Raw genomic sequence first — 20624 nt, forward strand, 5'->3', positions numbered from 1 at the left:
GCCGCTGAGTTTCTGAATTCCGCCGCCGTCGCCTCCTCCTCCACCGGCTCCCTCGCTTCAGCAACTGTCGTCTTCCACACTCTGTTTCTATCTAATAAGCCCATAATAAAAAGAACCATAACTGTCAAAGTGGAGATCCTCCCACCATCTCCGCCATTCCTTATTGCTTACGGTGGCGGTGGAGATTTGGAGGATTTGGGTTTGGAGAGGGAGAGAGAGAGAGTAGGTCAACTAATTTCGGTGATGGTGGAGTCGGTGCAGGGATCGGAGTCTCAGGGTCACCGGCGGCGGTAAGGAAGAGGAGGGAAGAGAGTACACGTAGGGATGAGGAGTGGTGGAGGATGATAAGACACATCATCTTAAAATTTGGCTTCCACGTCATCCACTCAACACACACTTGGCAGCCACATCAGCTTAAAAAGACACATCAGCTGGATTCATAGTCGGAAAACCAGCCATGGGAAAACGGCAACTGATTGTAAAGTTCGTGACATTATACGCCAATTTTATAGTTCGTGGGAAAAACTGGAATTTGGCAAAAGTTTATGACTTTTAAGGTAGTTCTCCCTATAATCAAACTATAACTTGTTCTCCATTTTGTCTTCGCCATCTATCACCTATTTAGTTTTTGGACAGAGTAATATCAACTGGGGTTGAAAATAAACAAATCTATTCGCTTTTGGTTTGATAAGAGTTTATTTAGTGACAAATTGTAGAACCAAATTTCTAACCTAACTTTATTTATCGTAAGAGAATGATAAATACAATAATATTCAATAATTTAATTTTAAAATTTCGATTGATGTGGTAAATGAAACTCGAGACTTAGCTCGTTCGTCAAGTGTGGCACACTTTTCTTTGTCAGCTGTTGCATCAGCAAGGACTCATCACTCATCAATTAGTAAACCAAGCTATTATTTCGGCAATTTGAGTTTATCTAACCAAAAGGATATAATATGAACTATACTGAAAAAATGATCCAAAAGATGGTAGTATTTCACATTTTGTACATGATACAAGAGGAAAATTAAAATACACTAATATTAGATAAGATTACACATTGGGTTGCTACATCAGTTTTGTTTGCAGAATAAAATAATTACAGAAACTTTGATGTGCATGAAAAATTAAAATTATCAAAAACACCAAAAGGAAAAAGCAAAACTAGGATTGGTAATAAGATGTGAAACTTTACAAGCGGAAAAAAATAAATAAAGAAAATTTACATCACAAAACGGTATTGATATGTAGTGCTTTAAGGAGTGAAGTGGCCATTTGTTTAACCAAAACTTGCCCCCCAGAACTCTGTCCATCTCTCCTCTCCTCAATCAAATTCTTAAGCTTCTGAGGCAGATTATTCTCCACAATCAGTTGCTTGGGACGTCGGTGGTGCTCATATACAGCCTGCGCAGCATCAAAACAGTACAATATGAGCCTAAATAGAGATACTCATTCGATTTATGTAGATAAATGAGAGCAGTGGAACATGCTAGCCAGGAGTAACAATTAGCAATTATAGTTCTACACAAATACCCCTGCAACACCTCCTAGGAAGGAAAATAATAAAGCACATAACGTTTTCCTAGATTCAAGGTCATTCAATTTTAGTGAAGACTGATTTTTCTTGATATAGCACAATATGGAATATGTCACGTACCTTTATTAACTTGAGCAAATTCAGACGAGCTATTGCATCTGGATGATCAAGTCTCAAGATTAGCAGTGGTGTCAGTCCATTAACTGCCAGAGTAGTATTTATTCGAGAAGATTTCCTGCATCATAAACCGTTGTGAGATGCACTGAATAAAGGAAGTGATGAAATTGTCACTAGATTCCACTTGCTAATGAGTAGCAAATCAACAGAAGGTGTGCATACATGGAAACTAAACCACTTCCCCAGATCAAATATATATCCTATTCCCCAGACAGGAAGGCTACAACCCACGTCACGATTCCCATTATATAATTCAAAGAATGTTAGTTTGGTTTGAGATCCATGGTTGGAGTTGAGTCTAATTACTGCAGTATAAAAGTGGGTCGACCTAAATTCTGGATGAAGTGGGTTCAGCCGAACACTCACGAAATAAATGAGAATAAATTTCAGTGCATGTATAGTCATGAAAAGTGGGTAAGAATTGCACATGCATAAATTGGACTTATAGATCGATACTAAAAAAATTTCTAGAAAGGCCAATGACACTTTTGCAGTATTTCAGATGCAAATGGAACAAATGTACCCCACTTCTATGTACAACGTGGTACTTGGCAATATAGTACTAATTCATTCCCTCTTCTCTTAATTTATTCTTATTTTCTACAGAATGCAGTTTTATTTCAGCCTAATATCAAATTAGAGAAGGATATAAATGCTAGTAATTCTCCTGTAATTGATTCCATAGCAAATTCCAGAAAATTAACTCCTTGAGAAGTTATGCATCAATTAGCATATTTAAACGAAGCTAACGATTATATCTGTAAGAATAATATAATCATGCATGAGGGAACATAAGATATAAAATACATAAGATAACAGATATCAGGATAGACATACGTGATAATTTTCAAGAATGGTTCTAATATGTGCAAGAACTGTTGTTCCGGACAGCACTGGAAGAACTTAACCAATTTCTGGACAGCATCCTTTTTGAGCAAAGCTTGCTCTACTTTCCTATTCTCACTGTCGTGGGCCAAGCATACAGCAATAGAATCTAGTGAAGTCACCGACCAGATATTATCTTCAAGAAGGCTCAGATACACATCCAGTCCTCCATGGGCTCGCAACTGTTCCCTTGAATTTCTTGATGCATGAGCCATATCACATAGCAAAGGCAAAGCATACTGTCGTAGAGGAGAATCTGACATGATGAAATGCAGTAAGTGGGGAATGATCCCATTTTCTGCAGCTTGTTCCTGTCTCCTCTTATTTATCTTACAAAGGTTGAATAGCGCATTAAGGACCTTCAGCAAATGAAAGAAGACAGACAATGTCTAATGAGAAAGATTTAAGTATACTGTAGGAAAGATGAAATAGTTAACAACATTAAGAGCTCAGTTTCAAAGATACTAGAATCATACAGTTTAGTATTTGGTCAACTGTGTGTACTGAATCAAATTGAGTTTTTACCAATTAAACCCCAAGACACCACCTATAACTCTAACTACATTCACGTTCAAGCCTCTCAAGAAATCTATTTTAATTGTACAGACGGACTAGAAATTTTATAAGATCTGTCTCTTTCTCGGCATCTGACAAATTTTATTCTATTGGAGATTATTTAGCTCAGGGCAAATTACTGGATACCTGTATCAGTCTGTCATATATCCACTAAGTAAAGAACTCATACAGGAACTTGCCCAAATGCAAGCTCTGCAGCCTATCTTGGATTCTTGGGTAGTTATATACAGATATACTAAAAGTAATAGCACTCATTGCCTATACTACAGCACCTAACTCATTAATTTAATTTATACAGAGTAGCCATTCACATGAGCTAGTAAGAGGGCAGAATATAATCACTATAGTAAATGTAAGTAAGAGAATAAAAACAATGTATCACCTCATGATGTATTTGTGACACAAGGGAACCTTCTTTGAGATCAAGATTTGGGATTAAATACTTGATAGCATCAGCTCGTTGAAGATGTTCTAAGCAATGTGGGTCCATCGATAGATGGTTTATACACTTCAACAGCTGAAACGAACATGATTGCAAGAACCTTAGGCCAGAAACAGAACAAACCCAGAGCAACGCTGAGAAAAGAGAAACTTTTGCTATACCTTTAGAAGAATCGGAGGTTCTATCTTATTGAACATTTGGAAGAGACGACTAAGCAGACTTTGGCTACACATATAAGATTTTACTGCTGTGTCTGCTGCAGCAAATTCAAATAGAAGGTCTGCCACCTTTTCCAGATACTCCCGAGCTACATCAACATTCCATGGTGAGACCATATGGGTAAGTAGTCCGGATGATGTCGCACTCCCTGGTCTGGCATTCAAAACTCCTGAACCAGATAGCACACCAGATGCTCTCTGTGATGCAAGTCCAGAAGCGATAACAGATCCCCCATTTGATGTCAGAGGTCCATGTTTCTTATTAGCTGCTTTAGGTGAACTTCTAGGCAATGAATCCACGTTAGAATTTTCCCTTCCTTTGCCAGAGACCTCTGGGCAAAAACTAGAAACTATTAGGGTCATAATACATTAGCACTTACAACTCTTACTGAAAATAAGTTAAAACGGCTAAATGACCATTCACAAAGTAAAACTGCAAAGCAATACGTCCAAGACTCAATTATCACAAGAATCAAAATTGAAAATTTTTAAAGTATCCTTTAGGCATGTACTCGTGGGACTTGTGTTGGATATTAAAAGAGTAACTCAGAGATTGACTCTCAAGGCAACTATGTGAAATCAGCAGATATTGCCCACCTGCAAATTCAGCCATCAAAAAGTCAAGACCATTTGTTTTCTTGTCAGTTGATCCATGTAAAAGAGGCAAAATACTATCATGTTTCTCCATCCCTGTTAGATGTTTCACGTCCTCAAGCTGCCCGGAGAAATGCCGTGATGGAGGTTCTTTGTCCAACAAACTCAAAAGGGGTCGAATATTCTCTTGCTGACTACCAGTGTTAGCAGATGATCCGTTGGTGGTGGCATCCATGGATTTTGGAGCCCTATCCATGGATATTCTTCCACCTGTTACATTGGTTCCTCTTTGCTGCTTTAGGTCAAATTCGGCTCTAGAAGGCTCATTCTTCAACCTGTCTACACTTTCCCCATCTCTAGTAGGAAGGTGGTCCTTTTTTGCCGAATTGGATAGTCTGTCCATGGATGCAGGATCTGTCACTCTTGAAGCACCACTAGCCTCCACATTAGAAATACTGGATTGAGGCCTATCAGCATCTGAAGCCATAACTCTCAAGTTAGGAGAATGCGATGCACATAATCGCAAAGGTTCTAGTGTTCCAGTTTGTAAAATATGATCTCCAGGCTTAACTTTAAGGTGATCAGACATGCCATTCCCATAAAATGGAGAATCTATCCGTGTCAATGGACTGTTAGAATCCTGTGCATCAGATCTTGGTCGTGAACTTAAACCGTCTGGAGCAAACCCACCGCCAGAAGCTATAGAAGCTAGACGTGTTGCCTCATTCAAACTATAAAGAGTGTTAATAAGTCTGAGTAGTATCCCATTCTTGGCAGCTATACGACAAAAATCATTTCTAGAGGTTGACTTTTGAAGTTTAAAAACTTGCCACATGCCATCAATAGCCATATGAACCATTACCCTGGAATTGAGGTAACAAAGGTAATTAGCATGCCAATAGGTAAACCAAAACAAGTTCCTATGTCACAATTATATAATGACTCAGAAATATGGATAGTCACAAAGAATGATTTAATACGATAAACCTACAAGTGAGAAGAGTGGCTGTAATACACAATAGCCAGTCTAAATGAAATAAAGTTAAATTATCCAAATTTGATTAAATTTCTAATTCTGGTGTAAGAGAAAGCAATTGAACTATAAATGTCTTTCTATAAAAGCACACTTCTACTTTCAGCGAAATGTGATACCGGATGAAATTTGATGTTATTACAAATTAACGATTTAGAAGGTTTTAAGGTGCAAATTACCTAGACTAGCCAATTTATAAGGTGCAACATATCAATTAGCCTTGGAGGGGGGCACATTTTTTTCCTTCAGAAATGGAAACAATGGATAAAACTAAAATATTTTTATGTCCAGATTTGTAGTTGGAGTTTTGCTTCATAAGTGCATATCATGTCATCAGTACACAAATAATATGCCAGTACCATAAATGTTTGGCACACGCAGTCAAATTTTTCTAAGTGACTGTATATTTATTACTCCCTCCGTCCCTTTAAAATATGAACGTTTGACGGGGCACGGATTTTAATACACAATTGGTAAATTAAGAGAAATTAAGAGAGAGATAGAAAGAAAAAGTTATTGGTGTATTGTTAGTGGAGAATGGTCCCACCTCATTAGATTAGAGAGAAAAGAGTTTTCTAAATTAGAAACTTCATAATTTTGGGATGGACTAAAAAGGAAATAGTTCATATTATTAAGGGATGGAGGGGGTACTATTATTATTATCTTGTGTGGTGCGTAAGATTCTTGCTGCAGATAATGTTCATGCACTGTGATAATTCCTGATATTTCAGAAATTTGTTACAGCAATCCCTTGTTTTATGGCATTATTATATTTTAATAGTCCATCAGAGGACCCTGTGAGATAAAACATAGAAGTATAGGAACCAATTAAACAAAAGAAAAGTGCACATCAACATATTGAAACAAACATTAAAGTATGGATCTGGATCCCTATTCTTTAGTTTAGGTTGTCTAGCCATCATCTGAAATAGATAAAAGTCTTGGTAATTCCTACTAAATATCCATTCTAAGTCTTGGTAAATTGCGTAAAAGAATAACATCTATGTAAATTTACCTGTACTTCGCATAATCAGCCTCTAGAAAGCCCACCAAGATAGGTATGCCACGACAAGCAATAAACATTTGCAATGTCAGGGATCTGGAGGAAACAAAAGATTAAATATCACACATCAAAGCAGAAGAATAGGTCAAGAGAATAACAATCAGGAGATAACATTTAACCTTGATTGGCAGAGCTGTTGGAAAAAAAATGCTGCTTCCATGCGCACCTCTCGTGGACGATCATGTACAGCAAAGCTCATCACAATGGGAATCTGAACGTTTTTTTTATATATAAGTACATTTTACTGCAACCAGCAATACCAAAAATGCAAGCTCTATAACAGACTTTATTTCTGTGATTCTCCTTTCTCTGGAAGGGGATCAAGCAAGTTACAATCCAAAACCCTTATCCAGAGTATGCCACCAGAGCAGAGATCAAGTGATTTCTATAAACAGCTTAACCAGTCTTAAATAAGTAGCTTGACAAAAATTACAGTGAGTTTTTGATAACGCAATCATGTCCAGCGAGACTCTATCTAAAAGTCAATTTCTTCTCCAGTATTGTATAATTATTTATATACAGGAAGATGATCGGAATCTTAATATAATCATAATAATTAACAGTCATCCTAAGTAACTCAAAAGTTTAAAGTCATAGAGTGAAGCCATCTTACATGGACAGCCACCAAGAAAAATGAGTTGGTAGGTTAATTTTTTTGCCTTTTAATATTAAATAAAATAAATATATTGCTCTAATGTTTATAATATATCAAATAATATAAATGTAGACGCAATTCATGTGAATAGAGATAAAATGGAAAATAGAAATGATCAAAATATCAAAACAATTCATAAGTCATAACACAATAAATAATTGAAACCATTGTCTGAAAATATCAAAACAAAGGAATATATGAAGGGTGGCAGAAACAGATCTTTGAATTGTTTATTTGTTTAGGAGTGAAGAGGCCGAATTCTAAAGTGTAGAAAGTAGGTTTGAAAAGTTTGATGTGGTGCATGCATATATATAGAGAATTGTGATTGAGAGAGTCAGAAAACATGTGAGAGATTTGAGAAAATCAGAGATAGCATGTGTTTAGGGCGACCCAGGCGACTCACTCGACCCAGGCGACCCACTCGACCCAGCCGACCCAGCGGCGACCCTGTATCTCGATCGACCACCCATGTTGGGGCGGTGATGGTCAGGCGACCCGGGCGACCCGAACGACATTTTGACAACACTGATTACATTGTTTAAAATCTCTTCAAACTTTAACCCACACATACAGAAAGAGAGAAGCAATTAGATTTGTAGAACACTTACAAGACCCACGAGACAAGCATTCTCCTGAAATTCAGTGTTATCTTTAATTATTTGATTCAGTACTTGTAGAACTGAGCATATAATCTGAAACGGGAAGAAACTGATCAGCCATGTTGGAAACTCAAGCAGTTCCATTGATGGGAGCAATTCCATTAGTAACAAGGTAACAAAATTTGAACTTCGTGCTAGTTACATACACGAGGTCTTGGAACCTCAAGCAGTTCCATTAGTGGGAGCAAACCATGTTGTGTAATGAAAACAATCTTCTGGTCTGGTCGCTGATGAAAGAAAGAGGTCAACTTCTGACAAGAAGATACTATCACATCTTCTGGTTCATCTGGCCTCAGCAAAGATACCAATTTGCTGAATTCAACAGCCTGTGCAAGAGAAACCACGTGAGGGTTAAAAAAATGCATTTATTTCTGCAACAGAAGAAGAATAGAATCACAACAAAATTTGAAAAACATGTGAAATTTAGCCACAACACAACTAAGATCTATATACAAATAATACCATATCTAACAAATAGATCGTTAAGCAAGACAACTCGTGGAAATTTCTCAAGAGATACGTGAGGCATAGACTCCAAGAAGCAGTAAAGGAATTTCGTAAGTGGCTGAGTTAGAAAACATAATACTTCTAATAGACTGGAGAAAACATCCATCAAATCTCTTTCATCAATACAAGAGAAAATAGTAGCCATAATCATTACTCCCTCCGTTCCATAGTAATGGAGGCGTTTCTTTTCAGCACAAAGATTAAGAAAATTGTTTTAGGTGAGTTAAGTAAAGGGGGAATAAAGTGGAAAATGAAAAAAGTAGAGAGATGAAGAGAGAATAAAGTAAGAGAGAGTAAAGTAGGTATGGAGAAATGTGTTGACTTTTACTAAAAAGGGAAATGACTCTATTACTATGCAAGTACCAAAATGGCAAAATGACCCTATTACTATGGAACGGAGGGAGTAGTATATATCAATGCATTATGTAGATATATTTAAGTAGACTAATGACTAAAAATAGGAAAATAAAATATAAATATGAGAAAAAGTTTATCCAGTGAAACGTTGTGCTCAAACCAAGTCTCTCTCCCTTAACCCTTTTACAGTGGTCATTTCTAGTAAGCCACCAGTAAGCAGTACCGGTCAACAAATAATCAGGACAACCTTGTAGCCAACACAAGGTTGACATAAACTTGGATACGAAGAGAACCCATAAAATACACATTGAAAGCAACTCAGCAATAAAATAAATGTACCTGAAGGTGAAAAAGATTTTCTGCAGGCAATTTATCTTCGAATACCTGACAAGCATGTCAAGCATAAGAAAAAAAAACTAGAGGAATTCAGATTAGAAAGTGAATTCCATTTTATATTATCATCGTACCAGAGAATCAATATCAATTACATCTTCCTTTAAAACACCCATCATTAAGCGAAGTAGGTCACCACTAGCCTGAACAGATTCGTTCTCCATTTGTTTCCGAGCAATTGTAGCCCTTAACTTTGTTGCCAGGTCAGTCTTTCCACCATCAGATACAACATTTCCTTGGATTACTTTTGAAGAGGATGCAGAAGTAGAGGCTTCAGCTACCCGGTCCTCCAAATTATCCAAGGGGTGAAATAAATCATCCAAAGAAGCATCACCCGGGGAGTCACTAAACTTACTAAGTTCATTGCCTCCGGGAGCCAGTGGTTCTTCAACAGCCTATACAGGCAGCAACCAGAACAGATTAGATCTATTAGATCAGTAAAATAGTTACTGTATGTAGCACATAAATGCATAAATAACCACAGCAAATTGGCATTGCAGACAAAATTTAACCCTAGGAAAAGCTAAATTTAATCATGACTGAAGACAGTGTTGAACATTCGTTTTCAAGTTGTCATGGCTAAGGAAATAAGTGGAGTTGAATTGCCAGGCAGACAATTACTCCATAGCAAGCAGACAAATACAACAAATTTTAAGTCTCATGTACTGCATATAAGTAATTTAGTAGGCAGTTAGGCACTCAAACGAGAAGAAAATACAATAAACTCTGAATCTTCAAGTTACAACTATAAACATGGCACTACAGAAATTATAGAGAAATTGACAAAAATGCCACCCACATGACTATCACTAACCCTGCACCAAGAATATCACTTTCAGAATGAAAAAGATACAGTATATGTTTAATAGGAAGGCGCAAAGGATCCAAAAGTCAAAATTACCTTCCTTGGACTAGATTCGTGGTTCTTTTGACCAAAATTAAATTTTGCTTGAATGATACCAACTGCACTTCCTTTTTTTTCAACTTTTCTGCCAACAACAGTTCTCTTTGTAGACTCGGCAGCTTCTGCCTCACCATTTATCAGCACTTCATCCTGCTGATTCAGATTAGAACTCTGGTCTTCGATCTCTGACTCATGACTATCCAAAAGTGTGCTCGAGCTGGTCTCAATTGGTGATTTCTCATGGATAACAAATGTTGAAACTTGATCTGAAATAGTATCTTTTTCAAGGTTATCAGTCCTTTCCTCAGTAAGATTAGTTTTTGAGCTATCATCCTCGTAAGACTTGCTAACAACTGAAGTCCCTGAGGATGACATCTCAGTTTTATCCTGAACGCAAAACATTGTTTTAATAAATAATTATATCAGTTAAAGCATCATCTTCAGATCAAGCAAAACCTGAAAAGAGGATGAAGTACTCAGATGTTCAAACAATAAGAGGCAAATCAAGCCACAAAACACAAAAGTTTCAAACAACAATCACTTTACTTTCTCAGCAGAAGAGGTTTCAATATTATGCCCTTGTTCACTGCTACTTATACCAGCACCCCCAGTTCCAACTTCCTCAATGTTCCTGCATAGATTGCACCATTTATGCTTAAAATCTGCATCTTCTCAACAGTGAAGAGATCTATGACATATTCAACAGAATGGAAATAAGAATACAGAAAAGAAGGCTTGCAGTTATTGCAGTGAAGAGCACTAATGAAAGAAATGATGTACTTGAACTGAACCACAAACTCGTAGCAGAAGAAGAGTGAGAGAAAAGACTTCTCACAAGCACTATATTATAGGCCCTAAGTCCATAGATGCAAAGATATAATGGATCTCTTGCACTCGTGCGTTAGAAAATCAGAATCAGGTCGGCGAAATAAACCATAACGTCTCCCAACAAATTCTAATACTAAGGTCAGGATATGAACTATTAAGCATTAAGGCCAATGTTCTGAGATTGTAGATCAACTGACGCACTACATGAAAAGAGAATCTATTCTGAGGAACAAAGAGAGAACCAGTACGGACTACCTCAAGGTTCTACTATGACGAAGAGTATTCTGTAGGGCACGTCTTGAGTTTTTAATCCAAGGGTGTGAAAGTAATGTATTTGCATCAGGCCTCTGTCCAGCATCCTGAATGTCAAACTAGATGTCAGAGTAATTAAAATGGAACAAACATGATTTGGGTAGTAACATTATAGACACAATAAGCAAATAGCACTAATTAAAATAGCAATGGAGCACAAGAGATCACTTTATATGTTTGAAGAGCAGCAATCACTAGTTTTAGAAGAATCGGTCTACCGACATTAGTTACGTGGAATAAGGGTCTACCAATATTATTGGAAGAAATAAAAACAGTACAAAAGTGATGATCTGGACCCTTAAGAGAGGCTTCTTGGCGAAGTGTGCCAGGTAGGGGAGACCGGGAGAGGAAAATATCTAAAAACCTTTGTAGCACATCATGAGTAGGCAGCTTAACCAAACACCAACAGCCACAAAAAGAAGCTTCCTGTGTACAGAAACCTTCCAGCTAGATTGAAAGAAAGAAAACCAGAGGGGAAGAATCATTAGGAAAGAAGGAATTCAGAAAGGATTTGCAAGTGACAAGTCACATGGAGAAACAATAATCTCTATGTCCAGAGGTCAATATAATCTTTAAAGACAAAACCCTACACATCATTAGCTGAATATACTCAACCAAGATTCTCATTAGCTATTTCAAATTTAACTCACAACAGGTTATGTATTGCATTTGCTGGAATTATGGGGACATCAGATATATTAAAGCCCCCAAATAAGAAACATCTATATGAATAGGTAGTAAAGTGATAAACAGAAAAAATTAAGGACCATTGTCTTACTTAAGACTGCAAGCAAACAAACAGATAAGCGGAGAAGGCTGAATTTCAAATATAGAGTGATTTCCAGCTGACCTTTTTAAAGCATTGACGCAGGAAATCTGTAATAGCTGGGGATAGACTATCTGGAATTGGAGGATGTTCATCCTGAAACAAGAAATGAAGTACCAACTTCAGTGAATCAAAAGTAACAGAGCTGCTAAACGAGTCCATGTAAACTTTCGCCATTACTATTGTAATTTGTAATTAGTAATAGGGTGATTGCAAGTTAGGACAGGAAGGAGAATAGATAAAAATAACTAAGAGCTGACCAGAAACCATGAACTTCAACATAAAAAGAATTCGAGAAGAACAAGTATACTGCTGTTAAACCTACCTGCACAATCCTAAAGAGGGCGGGCATTGGCTGCAGATCAAAGTACGGTGGAATACATGTAAGAAGTTCAATTACAGTGCAGCCTACACTCCAAATGTCAGATGCAGCACAAACTCCTGACATTTCAATGACCTGAAATTGGCAAAGAAGGTAAAAGGTGTTCTTTTTTATCATGCATCGATTCCAGAAACTGTGAAAAAATGTACACAGCCACACTCATATACTAGTTTAGTACAAAACCTTTATGGCTCTAGCTTACCAATGTATTTCGGCAGTCATTGGCAAATTTCTTTTTTTATTAACAGAAAGACAGTAAGTATGTTAAGGTATTTACTGAAAAAAAAGATAGCCTTCTTTGAGCAATTATATAACCAAAACATATTACTACCAATTATTAAGCAGAAAAGATTGAACATTCATAAATTGAGGAGGAGCTTATCCTGTTTTCAGTTTTCACCTTTATACTACGACTATTAATGAATGTACTATATTAGTAAAATCATACTTCACGTTTACCTTTGGCAGGCTCAGTTAGTTTTCCACTTGGTCAGAATTATTGGTAATACTAACATTGTTATGTGATAATGTGATATAACCCTCTCGCTGATCCAATTCGTAAAGCTCACCCATTTCCCCTTTTCCTATAATAAGATTGGCTAACCCATAGTTCTACTGGTGATATTTCCAAAGCTTCCACAAGGGAGCAATGTGTTCACCAGAGGAGGGCGAAGAAACGAGATTCTCTCACCTAGTGTCGGACTTTTTCCAAGTTTACTTAATTAATTCTTATTCAGACATTAATATTGTCTTTCTAGTAGGTTGGCGGGATCCTAGTTCTGCATGGTCTTGCAAATAAAAGAGGTCCTACAATTACAAAAGAGCTTGTCTAGGATTTTATTTGAGCAGAAACGGCATGTTGGTGCTTGGGTAGAAAAGATTCTTGATAAAAATCCATAGGGTTCCATCCTAAAACCAATTGATGATAAGAGGAGTGCCCATGAAATGAGGCTTATATAGTGGTTTCAGTTCTCTCTTTTCACCGATGTAGGATATTGTTATATATATTTTTCTCTTGTTTGCCAACACACTCCCTCAAACCCTGCAAGGGGTTGGACTTTTTCTGAACGGGTTGGACCAACCCTCTATCGAACTGACCCAAATTTAAAGCAGAGATATACTGTCAGTCATTTTTTAGTTCAGACCAGATAAATAGTTAAATTTGGCCCACAATCGGCAAGCCGTATGATACCATGATAGGAATCCATATGGTAAGATTTCACAAAGTGAATCTGTAGGAACTTACTATTAGCTCACAAGCCTCCCACCATTACTTTCTGGAGTTAGATTTTTCAACAAGAAACTTCTCCCTCCGTCCCATAATAGATGTCACATTTTCTTTTGTGGAAAAAGTTCTCTCACATTGATATAAATATACTATTTTCTCTATCCACTAAATACACAAAACAACATCACCTAAAATCATGTGTCATTAGTCATTACTTGAGTGTGCCATCTATTATGGTACAAAGGGTAGTACATAACTTACTCCTAGTATAAGAGTTTGTACAGTGAATTACATGCCTGATGTGCATATAATAGATTAGCAGAAATTAGTAAAGAAATACCCATTGCAGACTAAGAAAATTAAGAAATTCATTAAGGAAAAAAATAGAAACAAATCCCAAATGCCAAGAAAGATATTAGTATACCTCAGGGGCCATCCAATAAGGCGTTCCAACAACAGAATGAGTATTAAAATCTGCTTCAGTAAGTTTTGTAGCAACCCCAAAATCTGCAACTTTGACAAGGCCCTGAAATTTTAAGTTAGATCAAGAAAATACAAGTTCAGCATGCTTCCGTTTTAATGTTAAAATATCATCCTGGGGAAGGATACTACTAAAATATTTGCATAAAAGTATAAGCACCTTTTATAGCAAACAAAGACACAAAAGTCACAAGAATCAAAGAAGAAAAAAAAGGCAAAAGCCGACAACCATAAATTTGTATCAATCAAACAAAAAATTCCCCAAATAACAGGCTAACAGCTAATCACATTACCAAAGCAGCATAGGGAAAGGCAGATCAGTATCAAAAAATTTGAGCAGAATAAGTGACAAAACAATTGAGCAAGATTAGGTGTACCTCTTTTGTTGTCAGGATATTTGCCCCCTTGATATCACGATGAATCACACCTTGTTCGTGCAGGTAGACCAATCCTTCTAATACCTGATTACAACATAACGATATATATTTGAGACCGAAAAATTAAAATAAAAACAGCTGATAAAGGATGAGATTTGTCATGAAACCTGAGCTATGTAAACAGCCACCAATGACTCTGGAAAAGGCCCAAATTTGTTTGGCTTTATTATATTTGCAAGAGATCCGTTCTCCACATACCTTTGAGAAAAAAATAACTACTAGATTATGAAAAATTGTGGCCATAAATATATAAGTTGGAGAAATATATGTCTGAATATGGACTTACTCGAGTATAATGTGAAGATGAGATTTTGTCTTCAAAGATCCAAGATATTTCACAATATTCTTATGATTCAGATTCTGGAAGAGGAAGGCCAGAATCAAACAATGCAAGCAAGAGTCGAAGACACAGCATGTGATCTATTTTTTTATTATTTTTAAACTGTAGCATAAATAACGAAAAAAGAAAATGTGAATGCAAGGAAGCACACTCTAGTACCATCCATAGCGTCCTCTAGGCCACTACACTATGGCCATTGCCTCAACCCTATCAATCTACTTATTGCTAATTAGTTATTTAATTTTATATCAATCTACTTTAAGAGAACTAACTAATGATATTAGTTTTCAGTATTTCAGATTTAAATTTATAAGTTTGTGTAACCGTAGAAAATATAATTTTCCCACTCTAATTATTTTAGTCAAAACTGCCATTTTCCCTCCCAATTTCCTAGGGTTCCTGAGTGCCTTTCTCTTTGTCTTCTCTAGCTTCATTCTTAATTCGTACTTTGAAGTGAGCTCTCGAGAAGGGTAATTACATCCAAATGCTGCTAAACGGTAGCTATACTTGTTGCTTTCAAATTTTCACATCTGAGTGCTGAAAAGTTACACAATAACTAATGTGCTACATTACAACTTGCATAGTAACACTATCATTAACTAGATGTCAGAATTTTTGTGTGCATGCATTCTGAGGAATCATGTCTGTCAGGGGTAAACCACAAAAGCAATCAAACATTAAGCCTTAACATAACAGTCGCTTCTAAGCAAATGGCTTGAGAAACATGCATTCTGGGTTGGACCTAAAACATATAAGCTGAAAAGCGTCAGCATGCATGCACTAAAAATAAAGTTAATTGATGTGACTGAGTGCACTTTATTTTACCAGGAAGCTTTAAAAAACAGAAGTTGAAGAGTAAGAAAAATATGTGGAGTAAGTTTACCTTAAGCAGATCGATCTCTTGCTGTCATGTTTGTACCAGCAGATGCAAAACGACGTCATGCAATTGAAAAAAAAATCAGCAAAGAGTACAAATTCATGGAAGTCACAATCGAGGGATAAAAAAGAGACCAAGTTTTAGCCACATTAACTAAACAGTTTGTGAATTTCAGAAGGATAACTCAGACCATAATGATGTTGAGATCCTCCTGAGCAATGTTCTCGAGGGACACTTGCTTGATTGCAACAAAATCTCCATTTTCCAAATCCAAACCCTTGTAGACTCTTCCATAAGCCCCTTTCCCGATCTCATCTCCAAGCATCTAAATTCAAAATTAATCCAGAAAATATCCATCACTTACAGTAGAAAAAGAAAACCATATCATCACAGAATTGAGCTCAAGAGAGATTGTAACAGCTTACATATTTGTTGTCAAGGGTTTTTGATTTGTGTAGAGCGGAAGTCGTCATTTGCTTCGCCATCTCCGAGAGTTCTAACTACAATGGAGCCCTAATTCCGGGTAAATTATGCCATCATTCAAAGATACGTAACATAGAGGATAAAATCCGTGACAAATTGATGAAAACAGTTGACAGCGGAGTGTTCTCAGGAGACTCTCTGCCGTTCAGTTCCGCGGCGGAGGAGCTTCGACGCTAGGCGGAGGACAGATGGAGATGATCGCGTATTCATTTCTGAGTTTTTTTAACACATCAATTAACAGATAAATGAAAGGGTAAATTTGTCTATTGGTAGTGGGGGGTGGGGTGGGGGGGTGAATTAGTCGTTTAAATTGTAAAATTAAGTTTCTAATTTTGTCAAAAAATTTAGTTGACGCCAATTGCAAATGCGATTACATAACTTACAAGTTTCAGTTATTGACCCATTTTCCATTGTTTCTGAGGTCCTCATTTCTCTCTCTCTCTCTCTCTCTCTCTCTCTCTCCTGCATATTGTTGGATTTCTCTCTCCTTCAGTTGAAGTAGTAACCGCCAATTAACTGATATCTCAACTTCCAGAGATGACTAGTATCTTGGCGAGCCGGCCTCCAGCAAGGCTGCCGGCGACTGGAGACAGTTTTGCCGCTGTTCTGAAAGCTGTTAATTGCAGAATCCTCTGTTTCGGGTATTCGAATTTGGAAACTCACATCCGCACGCGTATGACCGGTGGTCCTACGCAGCCTGGCGCTAGGAATTCGTGCGTCGTTTTCTCCGGTAAATTGGACGATAGTGTTGAAGGCGATGATGCCTCTGAGAGGGAAGAAAGCGGTAGTGATTCTGTGAGTCGAGTTTTTTCATTTCTTATGTTCTTACTTTTACTCTCTCTTTTGAATAAATGCTCTCCGATCATTCGCTGTTGAATTGAGCTTTAGAGAAGCGTGAATGAGTGGTTAAAACCTGAACTCCCGTTGATACTTGATTGTATGTATATGTGGTTATTCTGTATTTTTTTGTGATATTTTTTAGGGTTTCCAAAGCTTTTTAGCTTCCTAGTGTCCTATTTCGTGCATATGCTTGATAACGAAATATTTGTGGGTTGGCAGCTATTGTAAGACTTATGTATAGCTTTGCAGCTAATCATGAATCTTGACGGAGATGGTTAAGTTTCTAATGTGTGTTACGTGGTAGTATTTTTCTGCACGAGCATAGGAATCACATTTACTTATGATGGAGCTATACATTGAATTTCATTCACTCTCCGATCAAACTGATATATCTCACATATTAGGGATTCATGGTAGCTAGAGTAAAGTCATGATAGATTTACTGTCCTCCACGCAAATCATTTAGAATTGTTTTATTTATATTTTTATGAACAAACGTTGGAGTATCATAGCCTTTTTCCTTGTATATTCCCTATCAGTGTAATCAACACATGACACCTAATACTTTTCCATACGGCTGGCTAGAACATATGTCAAACCTTTATTATGGCTTCTACTTGTCTATGTTCATTGGCGAACTTATGGAAAATATATGATAATTTCTGGTCTTCAGGTTAACAGTGACCTAATCAGGGAAGAGCTTGAAAAAATTGTTGGGAGAGATGACTCCAGTTTCAGCGGGATGGATCTTGCAACTCTTATACGGAACAGATATGGAAGGTCTTATGATGTGCAACTAATTAAGAAGGTCTGTTCAGTGTCAAATAGTCTATTTTTATGCAGTTAGGAAGTACATTCACTTCGGCATGAATGAGCAAAGCCTAATCTGACCATGCGCAAAATGTCATAGGATCCTAATTGAAACCATTAAGCATTTCCTATTAGTTTAAGGTTGATCTTTTATTTTATCCCATAGAATGTATGGCGGATGGTTGCATTCACTCTTCCTTATCAAGCATGTTGATTATACAATTATGTGAAATTCATGTAAACAAATATTGGTCCACAATATAAAGTGAATTGATTTATTACGAGGAAATAATCAGTTACCTTCTACTGCTGCGCTACGTATTCTCATTCTCATGTAGCCTGCACACATGTTTTGATGTACAGAACTATCCCTGAAAGTGTACTAAAATTCTCTTGGATGTGTTATCGTGAATTGATACAAATCAATCCTATAAACTATTATGCGGTGTATAGAATGCACACACAACAGCACTAGCTGCCAAGATGGGTTTGATTGGAGTTTTTAAATTTACTTGAACTTCACAAAGAAAAAAGTAGGATCTTTAAAGTTAGTTATAAAGTATATAGACCTAATTTGGAAACTGAATTATTCACTCTGTAGTAATTCTGATGTAGAAGGATTGATGGTTGGAAAATTAAAGTCTCACTGAAGTATCAGTGCTTTGCTATATTTCACATTTCCTGCTTCTTACAAATGAGAAACCACAAATCTTAGCAACTTTTTTTTATGAATTTCTCATGTTCTTGTGTATAGCATTTAGAACCAAGAGCATATACTTGTGATCTCCAGAAGAGTAAATTTTGGTTCTCCAATGCAGGAATTCATGGGCAGAAACCTCCTTGCTTTAAATGTCATGTGGAAGTACATGGAGCAGGTCAGTTGCTTTCTCTGCATTAGCCAATATTAGATTAGGTTGTTGTTGTTTCCTTATGCTGCAACCACATGAGATTTATTTATTGGTGAAGTGACTGGTTACACTTGATGATTTGATGCACCCATCCACAAATAAGAAAATTATTTCTAAGCACTCTTACCATAAAAATTGGCAAAGGTTGCATGTCATAGATTTAAGTAACATTAACGTTGCCCCTGCTTCACTCCCTTTCTCAACTACTTTTAACTCAAGCTTAGTAATATTTCACAATTAAAAAAAACCTTCTATGTTATGTAGAAACATTGAATTTTTAGGTAGTTATACATAGCACTTTAAATTTATATTTCTCTTTAGAAGTGTTTCAAGACAATAAGGATGGAAGTTTTGCATTGGTAAAGGATTTGCTCATCATCTTTTATACTCAAATGAGGTGAATTAAGTAAATAGTAGTACCATCATATTCCACTTTAAAAACCTGTCATGTACAGTTTGCCTGAGTGAATTAAGTAAAGTTCTAGTTTGTTTTCTTTGTCATCTCAACCTCAGCTATGTGTTGCTTGTTCCGTCATAGAGATCATTCCCATTGACTGAAGAAGAGTATATTTTGAGACTTGATGATGTGGCAAATACTTTGAAATGTTGGGGCGCTGTCTCACATATCCGGAACAGTCTTCAGAAGGTGAAAGAACGGCCTCGGATTGGCAAGGTAAATCCCTGTTTTTTCAATCTCGTATTTCTATTGCCAACAAGTATCCTTCCTTACATCGTGCATGTCTAACTTCTCCTTAACTTTGATATGCCTTATTCCTTTTTGTATTTGTGCATATTGTGCAGGCCGTAAGCATCTTCATAGATATGGACGAGTCTGGAGGGCGAGCAAATGAGTGGATATACAAGTAGGCCTTTCCAAATCCGGTGAATCTTTTTAACTGTTGCAGGTGCACTATATATGTATGCCACTGGCAAAGCTGGGACACGTTGGTTACTGCTTTCAGAACGTAACATTGAAGGCCTGCTTGATGCTGGTCAATATATCTGGCGATGGTGTTGGAGGTGAGCACATCAGCAAAAGTGATTACCAATACTTGTGTTTCAAAGTGTGTTATTCTTTCCTTTTCTTTGTAAACCCAAAATGACAAGTATATGTTCTTACACGACAAATAATTGGTACTCTATTTATTAACTGTTGCTTAAATACAGATTCTACAACTTCAGCTGTAGTGCCCCCTTTTTTACAATTGAAAGGGTAACCATTTTAATATTTTCAATGAATCAGTTTAGCCCATTTACTATTGTAGATTGTGTTGATTTATACGACGCATCTCCAATAGAGATGCAAAATGCTCCGTCCATGAAGAAGAAGAAGAATCTTACCCCAAAACGACCAAAATAAATCTGAATTAGCACTTAAATTTCTAAAGGGGTGCAACATATTTGGCATCGATATTCACTAGTGTGCCATATTTGAAAATTATGTGAAAGATTACGTTATGGTATTTGAAATAGTGCCCAATAAGATGATAATAACCGATCAAACCTAAGTTCAGTATCCTGTACAAATTAATGTGCAATTTTCAAATTGGAAAACACAAATACAAATTTGGGTAATAATATTTCAGCAATTAAAAATGTGTGTGGCTTAATTTATAAGCTCTTGGATGAAAAAATAAAATGCTATATAATCACGAGTTCTCTGAACATAAGTTCGTCAATCTTCATGGTAATTACACGATGCATATACAATTCTCGGTACAAAAAGTTTAAGTTTGCATAAATTGTAGCAGTACAAAAGGTTTTACTTATGTTTCATTTTAATGCATTCTGTCATGAGTATGTTTAAACGCTATCCACTCTTTGTTTACATAGAGTACAAAATATTTCATCATTGTTTCATGTTGGTACAAAA

At 36.7% G+C, this 20624-nt stretch overlaps 2 protein-coding genes across 2 annotated transcripts; one reads left to right on the forward strand and one right to left on the reverse strand.

The window, feature by feature from the left end:
* Positions 1 to 1033: 1033 nt before the first annotated feature.
* LOC121771565 (MAP3K epsilon protein kinase 1-like) lies at positions 1034 to 16414 on the reverse strand. The gene is made up of 24 exons (XM_042168380.1): positions 16136 to 16414; positions 15901 to 16035; positions 15717 to 15737; positions 14780 to 14853; positions 14601 to 14691; positions 14434 to 14517; positions 14001 to 14102; positions 12292 to 12423; positions 11991 to 12062; positions 11084 to 11187; positions 10547 to 10631; positions 9998 to 10387; positions 9171 to 9491; positions 9043 to 9087; positions 7986 to 8165; positions 7789 to 7872; positions 6645 to 6736; positions 6478 to 6561; positions 4433 to 5292; positions 3779 to 4167; positions 3558 to 3692; positions 2552 to 2958; positions 1658 to 1772; positions 1034 to 1404 (listed from the first exon to the last, which is right to left on the reverse strand). Exons 1-24 carry the CDS (start codon positions 16193 to 16195, stop codon positions 1228 to 1230), a joined length of 4239 nt encoding a protein of 1412 aa, XP_042024314.1. The 5' UTR covers positions 16196 to 16414; the 3' UTR covers positions 1034 to 1227.
* Positions 16415 to 16605: 191 nt separating this feature from the next.
* LOC121769913 lies at positions 16606 to 19901 on the forward strand. Its single transcript, XM_042166695.1, has 5 exons — positions 16606 to 16988; positions 17707 to 17841; positions 18662 to 18718; positions 19290 to 19424; positions 19553 to 19901. The coding sequence occupies exons 1-5, from the start codon at positions 16731 to 16733 to the stop codon at positions 19616 to 19618; spliced, it is 651 nt and encodes a 216-aa protein (XP_042022629.1). The 5' UTR covers positions 16606 to 16730; the 3' UTR covers positions 19619 to 19901.
* Positions 19902 to 20624: the final 723 nt, after the last annotated feature.

This window comes from Salvia splendens, chromosome 16 (assembly GCF_004379255.2).
Source record: "Salvia splendens isolate huo1 chromosome 16, SspV2, whole genome shotgun sequence".
Taxonomy (NCBI): domain Eukaryota; kingdom Viridiplantae; phylum Streptophyta; class Magnoliopsida; order Lamiales; family Lamiaceae; genus Salvia; species Salvia splendens.

Coding starts and splice junctions, on each gene's coding strand:
- LOC121771565 (XM_042168380.1), bottom strand. CDS start 16,195: ATGGCGAAGCAAATGACGACTTCCGCTCTACACAAATCAAAAACCCTT. Junction 15,738..15,900: donor AGGATCTCAACATCATTATG/GTCTGAGTTATC, acceptor CAAACATGACAG/CAAGAGATCGATCTGCTTAA. Junction 9,088..9,170: donor TAATTGATATTGATTCTCTG/GTACGATGATAA, acceptor CATGCTTGTCAG/GTATTCGAAGATAAATTGCC.
- LOC121769913 (XM_042166695.1), top strand. CDS start 16,731: ATGACTAGTATCTTGGCGAGCCGGCCTCCAGCAAGGCTGCCGGCGACT. Junction 17,842..18,661: donor ATGTGCAACTAATTAAGAAG/GTCTGTTCAGTG, acceptor TCTCCAATGCAG/GAATTCATGGGCAGAAACCT. Junction 19,425..19,552: donor AACGGCCTCGGATTGGCAAG/GTAAATCCCTGT, acceptor CATATTGTGCAG/GCCGTAAGCATCTTCATAGA.